The 9254-nt window shown below is 44.8% G+C and overlaps 1 protein-coding gene across 1 annotated transcript; it reads left to right on the forward strand.

Annotated features, from left to right (window-relative positions):
- Positions 1–315: 315 nt before the first annotated feature.
- On the forward strand, positions 316–8631 carry LOC121845378 (death-associated protein kinase 3-like; the record flags this gene model as incomplete). The annotated part of the gene is made up of 4 exons (XM_042316630.1): positions 316–345; positions 936–1088; positions 3623–3668; positions 5954–8631. Coding segments are annotated over 4 exons (964 nt in total), but the record flags the coding sequence as incomplete, so codon positions are not given.
- Positions 8632–9254: the final 623 nt, after the last annotated feature.

Below are 9254 nucleotides of genomic sequence, written 5' to 3' on the forward strand. Positions count from 1 at the left end.
GACCTTCTTTGATGATAGTGATGCATTTAGTGCAGTGTTTGCTGATTGCTGATTGGTCATTCTGTTTCAGCCCCAGAGATAGTGACCTTCTGTCTGTTGGGACTTCAGTCTTCTAGGATTGGTCAACCTGTCTGTTTCAGCGCCAGAGATAGTGATTCATTCAGTGCAGTGTTCTGCTGTTATTGGTCACTTGTCACCTTTGACCCCTGAGATAGTGATGCATTTAGTGCAGTGTTCTGCTGATTGCTGATTGGTCACCTGTCTGTTTCAGCCCCAGAGATAGTGAACAACATGAACCGCTGGGACTGGAGGCAGATATGTATTAGGAGTCATCACCTACATCCTGTGAGTTTAGGTTCATCACAACATGAACCCTTCTTAGGAGTCATCACTACATCCTGTGAGTTTACACATGAACCCTTATTAGGAGTCATCACCTACATCCTGTGAGTTTAGGTTCATCACAACATGAACCACACTATACATGAACCCTTCTTAGGGTTCATCACGACATGAAGCATGAACCACACTACACATGAACCCTTATTAGGGTTCAACATGAAGCATGAACCACACTATACATGAACCCTTATTAGGCATAAGAAAATACAAAATATGGGCACAATAACCCGACGTGCACATGCACTTACAATAAACAATACCACACAAAGACATGGGGGGAACAGAGGGTTAAATACACAACACATAATGAGGGAAATGAAAACCAGGTGTGTGGGAAAACAAGACAAAACAAATGGAAAATGGATCGGCGATGGCTAGAAGGCCCGGCGACGTCGACCGCCGAATAGCGCCCGAACAAGGAGAGGCATCGACTTCGGTAGAAGTCGTGACATGTAAACAGGGATGGTGTAGGTGAACACATGTAATGTTCCTCACACTCCTCCTGTTCTGGCCTTGTTGTCGTTGTGTTCCAGGCTGAGTGGAGCGTCTCCCTTCCTGGGAGAGACTAAACAGGACACGCTGGCCAACATCTCCGCCATGAACTACGAGTTTGACGAGGAGTTCTTCTGTAGAACCAGTGAACTGGCCAAAAGCTTCATACGGCAGCTACTGGAGAGAGACAAGATGTAAGGAGGGGTTAGAGGTCATGGGTTAGGGGTCAGCTGGCTAATATGACAGCTACTGGAGAGAGACAAGATGTAAGGAGGGGTTAGAGGTCAGGGGTCAGCTGGCTAATATGACAGCTACTGGAGAGAGACAATATGTAAGGAGGGATTAGAGGTCAGGGGTCAGGGGTTAGGGGTCAGCTGGCTAATATGACAGCTACTGGAGAGAGACAAGATGTAAGGAGGGGTTAGAGGTCAGGGGTTAGGGGTCAGCTGGCTAATATGACAGCTGCTGGAGAGAGACAAGATGTAAGGAGGGATTAGAGGTCAGGGGTCAGGGTCAGCTGGCAAGATGTAAGGAGGGGTTAAGGTCATGACAGCTACTGGAGAGAGACAAGATGTAAGGAGGGGTTAGAGGTCAGGGGTCAGCTGGCTAATATGACAGCTACTGGAGAGAGACAAGATGTAAGGAGGGTTAGAGGTCAGGGGTTAGGGGGGGTCAGCTGGCTAATATGACAGCTGCTGGAGAGAGACAAGATGTAAGGAGGGATTAGAGGTCAGGGGACAAGATGTAAGGAGGGATTAGGGTCAGCTGGCTAATATGACAGCTACTGGAGAGAGGCTAGATGTAAGGAGGGATTAGAGGTCAGGGGTCAGGGTCAGCTGGCTAATATGACAGCTGCTGGAGAGAGACAATATGTAAGGAGGGGTTAGAGGTCAGGGGTTAGGGGTCAGGGTCAGCTGGCTAATATGACAGCTGCTGGAGAGAGACAAGATGTAAGGAGGGATTAGAGGTCGGAGGTTAGGGGTCTGCTGGCTAATATGACAGCTACTGGAGAGAGGCTAGATGTAAGGAGGGATTGGGGTCGGGGTTAGGGGTCAGGGTCAGCTGGCTAATATGACAGCTGCTGGAGAGAGACAAGATGTAAGGAGAGATTGGGGGTCGGGGTTAGGGGTCAGGGTCAGCTGGCTAATATGACAGCTGCTGGAGAGAGACAAGATGTAAGGAGGGATTAGAGGTCAGGGGTTAGGGGTCAGGGTCAGCTGGCTAATATGACAGCTGCTGGAGAGAGACAAGATGTAAGGAGAGATTGGAGGTCGGGGGTTAGGGGTCAGGGTCAGCTGGCTAATAACTTCATATGACAACTACTGGAGAGAGACAAGATGTGGGGAGGTGGAAAATAAAAATGAGAGATTTGAAATTGAACTCAGGTGCATCCTGTTTCCATTGATCATCCTTGAGATGTTTCTACAACTTGATTGGAGTCCATCTGTGGTAAATTCAATTGATTGGACATGATTTGGAAAGGCACACGCCTGTCTATATAAGGTCCACAGTTGACAGTGACTGTCAGAGCAAAAACCAAGCCATGAGGTCGAAGAAATTGTCTGTAGAGCGCCGAGACATGATTGTGTCGAGGCACAGATCTGGGGAAGGGTACCAAAACATTTCTGCAGCATTGAAGGTCCCCAAGAACACAGTGGCCTCCATCATTCTTAAATGGAAGAAGTTTGGAACCACCAATCGGGTGAGAAGGGCATCGATCAGAAAGGTGACCAAGAACCCGATGGTCACTCTGAAGGAGCACCAGAGTTCCTCTGTGGAGATGGGAGAATCTTCCAGAAGGACAACCATCTCTGCAGCATTCCACCATTCAGGCCTTTATGGTAGCCTGGCCAGACAGAAGCCACTCCTCAGTAAAAGGCACATGACAGCCCGCTTGGAGTTTTGCCAAAAGCCACATAAAGACTCTCAGACCATGAGAAACAAGATTCTCTGGTCTGATGAAACCAAGATTGAACTCTGAACGCTAAACGGAAGAAACCTGGCACAATCCCTACGATGAAACATGGTGGTGACAGCATCATGCTGTGGGGATGTTTTTCAGCGGCAGGGACTGTGAGACTAGTCAGGATCAAGGAAAAGATGAAGGGAGCAAAGTACAGAGAGATCCTTGATGAAAACCTGCTCCAGAGCGCTCAGGACCTCGGACTGGGGTGAAGGTTCACCTTCCAACAGGACAACGACCCTAAACACACAGCCAAGACAACGCAGGAGTGGCTTCGGGACAAGTCTCTGAATGTCCTTGACTGACCCAGCGGAGCCTGGACTTGAACCCAATCGAACATCTCTGGAGAGACCTGAAAATAGCTGTGCAGCGACGCTCCCCATCCAACCTGACAGAGCTTGAAAGGATCTGCAGAGAAGAATGAGAGAAACTCTCCAAACGCAGGTGTGCCAAGCATGTAGCGTCATACCCAAGAAGCCTCGAGGCTGTAATCGCTGCCAAAGGAGCTTCAACAAAGTACTGAGTAAAGGGTCTGAATACTTATGTAAATGAGTTATTTCAGCATTTTATTTTTTATAACTTTACAAAAATGTCTAAAAACCAGTTTTTTTTATCCCATTATGGGGTATTGAATTTAGATTGATGAGGGATTTCTTAAAAAAAAAAAAACATTTTAGAATAAGGCTGTAAACATAACAAAATGTGGAGAAGGTCATGAGGTGTGAATACTCTACCAAATGCAGTGTAAACATGTTTGTCTTCTAGGAAGAGGTTAACTATTCAAGATGCCCTCAACCATCCCTGGATCAAGGTATATCATTGTCATGTGAAAACAGCATACTATCACGATTGACAGCTTGATGTTAAGACATGCATTGTCGTTTTCTTTTGTGACATAACTTCCTGGATTTTTATCATTTGCATAACCGCGCCTCCTAATTATACTGTGACATGTTCAGGCAGACTCGGATTGGTTTCTTGTTTGTACGGTTTTTACATACTTGGTTTCTGATCATGTAATGTATGTTAAGCTGTTATGGACAGCACCTCCCACTCAGACAATGTAGAATATATAATGACCTGGACAGCACCTCCCACTCAGACAATGTAGAATATATAATGACCTGGACAGCACCTCCCACTCAGACAATGTAGAATATATAATGACCTGGACTCAGACACCCTCCCACTCAGACAATGTAGAATATATAATGACCTGGACAGCACCTCCCACTCAGACAATGTAGAATATATAATGACCTGGACAGCACCTCCCACTCAGACAATGTAGAATATATAATGACCTCAGACAATATAGAATATATAATGACCTGGACTGCACCTCCCACTCAGACAATGTAGAATATATAATGACCTGGACTGCACCTCCCACTCAGACAATGTAGAATATATAATGACCTGGACAGCACCTCCCACTCAGACAATGTAGAATATATAATGACCTGGACAGCACCTCCCACTCAGACAATGTAGAATATATAATGACCTGGACAGCACCTCCCACTCAGACGATGTAGAATATATAATGACCTGGACTGCACCTCCCACTCAGACAATGTAGAATATATAATGACCTGGACAGCACCTCCCACTCAGACATGATGCACCTAGAATATATAATGACCTGGACTGCACCTCCCACTCAGACAATATAGAATATATAATGACCTGGACTGCACCTCCCACTCAGACAATGTAGAATATATAATGGGCTCTAGTCTGGCTAGTCAGATGAGACGTTTGGAGCTCTAAAGTCTGTTAGTTTGAATCAGATGTGTGATTCCATCAGATGAGTTTTTCCTGATAACGTTTGTCCTGCCATGTTTGTGACTCTTAACTTAAATGTGTAACCAGTTGACAAAAGAGCTTGACGTTTGGTGATGGAAAGAATCGAAATGAAGTATTAATAACTAACCATGTGACCTGGAGTGTTGCCTGTTGGGTAATATATAACTAACCAACCAGTGTTGCCTGTTGTAATAAATGACCATGTCACCTGGAGTGTTGCCTGTTGGGTAATATATAACTAACCATGTGACCTGGAGTGTTGCCTGTTGGGTAATAAATAACTAAACCATGTCACCTGGAGTGTTGCCTGTTGGGTAATATATAACTAACCATGTGACCTGGAGTGTTGCCTGTTGGGTAATATATGTCACCTGGAGTGTTGCCTGTTGGGTAATATATAACCATGTGACCTGGAGTGTTGCCTGTTGGGTAATAACTAACCCACCTGGAGTGTTGCCTGTTGTGACCTGGTTGCCTGTTGGGTAATAAATGTAACCATGCCTGTTGGGTAATATATAACTAACCATGTGACCTGGAGTGTTGCCTGTTGGGTAATATATAACTAACCATGTGACCTGGAGTGTTGCCTGTTGGGTAATATATAACTAACCATGTGACCTGGAGTGTTGCCTGTTGGGTAATATATAACTAACCATGTGACCTGGAGTGTTGCCTGTTGGGTAATATATAACTAACCATGTGACCTGGAGTGTTGTCTGTTGGTAATTATAACTAACCATGTCACCTGGAGTGTTGCCTGTTGGGTAATATATAACTAACCATGTCACCTGGAGTGTTGCCTGTTGGGTAATATATGGTTTGGTTGGGTAATATATAACTAATGGAGGCATGTCACCTGGAGTGTTGCCTGTTGGGTAATATATAACTAACCTGGAGTGTTGCCTTTGGGTAATATATAACTAACCATGTGACCTGGAGTGTTGCCTGTTGGGTAATATATAACTAACCGTTTGGTGATGGAGGCATGTCACCTGGAGTGTTGCCTGTTGGGTAATATATAACTAACCGTGTCGTCGGTGGTTTGGTGATGGAGGCATGTCACCTGGAGTGTTGCCTGTTGGGTAATATATAACTAACCGTGTCGTCGGTGGTTTGGTGATGGAGGCATGTCACCTCTGGCTTTATATTCCATTGCTGTACAGAACATCAGGCATGCATGGCATGCAGTGCCATTTAGTGACTTCCAGCTCAGTAACCCTCCGAACATCATCAATGCATGGCATGCAGTGCCATTTAGTCCAGCTCAGTCATCTCTCGTGTCTGAAGTCTAATGAGTACAAGGAGGAGACTCCCATCACCAAGACCCCGGACCAGACCAAGACCCCGGACCAGACCAAGACCCCGGACCAGACCAAGACCCCTAAGAAGCGCGAGCGCCGTCAGCTAAAGACCAAACGTCTCAAGGAGTACACCATGAAGTCCCATTCCTCCATGCCCCCCAACAACACCTACGTCAACTTCGAACGCTTCGTCCAGGTAGTGGAGGACATCAGCCGGATGGAGGGCTCCTTCACTGGGCTAGCCTCGGCCCACGACTCCCTGCAGGAGGACATCGACGCCTTGGTCTCCGTCTACAACCACAAGGAGTCCTGGTACAAGGAGGAGAGCGAGGGGGTCCGTCACCAGCTGTCTCAGATCCGCTACGAGTTCCGTAAAGTGGAGGCGATGAAGAGGAGCCTGCAGGATGAGATGAAGGTGGTGGACGTCAGCGTCAGTGACGTTAGCGCCCGCTACCAGGAGAGGAAGAGACACTTTGACGCCCTGAGACAGGAGCTGAGCGACGAGCTGAAGTGGGTGCAGGAGGTGGTGGGGTCGTTAGGGGTCACGGGCGGGGTCGCGGACGGGGTCGGAGGAGGAGGGGGCTACCTCAGCTGTAACTTCTCCACTGTGTTTAATAATGACGTGAATGAAGCACTGAAGGAAATGCTGAACAGAAGCTGTGGAGGAGATCTGCTGTCTGGGATCAGCCTGAACCTCACTGAGTCTGGACTGAAGAGATAGCATAGCATAGTATAGTACAGTAGAGTATCAACCTGGACCTGACTGTGTCGGTATAATATAGTATAGTATAGTACAGTATAGTAGTATAGTATAGTATAGTAGAGTATCTTATAGTAGTAGAGTATCGTAGAGTATAGTATAGTAGTATAGTAGAGTATCAACCTGAGACTGGACAGTATATTATAGTACAGTATAGTACAATATGGTATAGTATAGTACAGTATGGTATAGTACAGTATAGTATAGTAGTAGAGTATAGTATAGTAGTAGAGTATAGTATAGTAGTACAGTAGAGTATCCACATGGACCTGACTGTGTCTGGACAGTAGAGTAGAGTATAGTATAGTAGTAGAGTATAGTATAGTAGTACAGTAGAGTATCCACATGGACCTGACTGTGTCTGGACAGTACAGTAGAGTACAGTATAGTACAATAGAGTATCAACCTGGACCTGACTCAGTCTGGATGGGATAGTATAGTACAGTATAGTATAGTACAGTATGGTATAGTACAGTATAGTATAGTAGTAGAGTATAGTATAGTAGTACAGTAGAGTATCCACATGGACCTGACTGTGTCTGGACAGTACAGTAGAGTACAGTATAGTACAATAGAGTATCAACCTGGACCTGACTCAGTCTGGATAGGATAGTATCGTACAGTATAGTATAGTACAGTATGTTATAGTACAGTATAGTATAGTATAGTAGAGTATAGTATAGTATAGTATAGTAGTACAGTATAGTACAATAGAGTATCGACCTGGACCTGACTGTGTCTGGATAGGATAGTATAGTATAGTATAGTACAGTATGGTATAGTATAGTATAGTATAGTATAGTATAGTATAGTATAGTATAGTATAGTATAGTAGTACAGTAGAGTATCAACCTGGACCTGACTCAGTCTGGATAGGATAGTATAGTATAGTATAGTACAGTATGGTATAGTATAGTATAGTATAGTAGTACAGTAGAGTATCAACCTGGACCTGACTCAGTCTGGATAGGATAGTATAGTATAGTATAGTACAGTATGGTATAGTATAGTATAGTATAGTAGTACAGTAGAGTATCAACCTGGACCTGACTCAGTCTGGATAGGATAGTATAGTACAGTATAGTATAGTACAGTATGTTATAGTACAGTATATTATAGTAGTAGAGTATAGTATAGTAGTACAGTAGAGTATCAACCTGGACCTGACTCAGTCTGGATAGGATAGTATTGTACAGTATAGTATAGTACAGTATGTTATAGTACAGTATAGTATAGTATAACATGGTATAGTGTAGCATAGCATGGAATGGTATAGCATAGTATAGCATGGTATAGTATAGCATGGTATAGTATAGCATGGTATAGTAATAGTATAGTACAATAGAGTATCAACCTGGACCTGACTGAGTCTGGACAGTAGAGATAACAGCAGTTACAGTAGAGTATCAACCTGGACCTGACTGAGTCTGGACAGTAGAGTAGAGTCCTAACCTGGACCTGACTGAGTCTGGACAGTAGAGTACCAACCTGGACCTGACTGAGTCTGGACAGTAGAGTAGAGTACCAACCTGGACCTGACTGAGTCTGGACAGTAGAGATAACAGCAGATACAGTAGAGTATCAACCTGGACCTGACTGAGTCTGGACAGTAGAGATAACAGCAGATACAGTAGAGTATCAACCTGGACCTGACTGAGTCTGGACAGTAGAGTAGAGTACCAACCTGGACCTGACTGAGTCTGGACAGTAGAGTACCAACCTGGACCTGACTGAGTCTGGACAGTAGAGATAACAGCAGATACAGTAGAGTACCAACCTGGACCTGACTGAGTCTGGACAGTAGAGTAGAGTACCAACCTGGACCTGACTGAGTCTGGACAGTAGAGATAACAGCAGATACAGTAGAGTATCAACCTGGACCTGACTGAGTCTGGACAGTAGAGTAGAGTCCTAACCTGGACCTGACTGAGTCTGGACAGTAGAGATAACAGCAGATACAGTAGAGTATCAACCTGGACCTGACTGAGTCTCTAACAGCAGAGACAACCTGGACCTGACTGAGTCTGGACAGTAGAGTAGAGTATCAACCTGGACCTGACTGAGTCTGGACAGTAGAGTAGAGTACCAACCTGGACCTGACTGAGTCTGGACAGTAGAGATAACAGCAGATACAGTAGAGTATCAACCTGGACCTGACTGAGTCTGGACAGTAGAGTATCAACCTGGACCTGACTGAGTCTGGACAGTAGAGTACCAACCTGGACCTGACTGAGTCTGGACAGTAGAGATAACAGCAGTTACAGTAGCCCAGAGTCAGTATCAGAAACAGGAAGTAGAGGACACTCCTCTGTGGAATATGATATCTTTAGTTTGTTCTCCTTGTGATACGTTAGTAGTATTGTTGTGATTAGCTAAAAAATAAAACGTCAACGTATTTACAATGCTTACTTTTCGTCTTTTACGAAGAATGATGTAAGAGGCTTGACAGGTTTTGAGGTTTTTTATTTTTAAAGTCTGCAACTTTTAAGTAGCTTGTTTGTTTTTCATAGTTCAAAGCCAACGGTTG

This window comes from Oncorhynchus tshawytscha, unplaced genomic scaffold (genome assembly GCF_018296145.1).
Source record: "Oncorhynchus tshawytscha isolate Ot180627B unplaced genomic scaffold, Otsh_v2.0 Un_contig_1793_pilon_pilon, whole genome shotgun sequence".
Classification (NCBI taxonomy): Eukaryota; Metazoa; Chordata; class Actinopteri; order Salmoniformes; family Salmonidae; genus Oncorhynchus; species Oncorhynchus tshawytscha.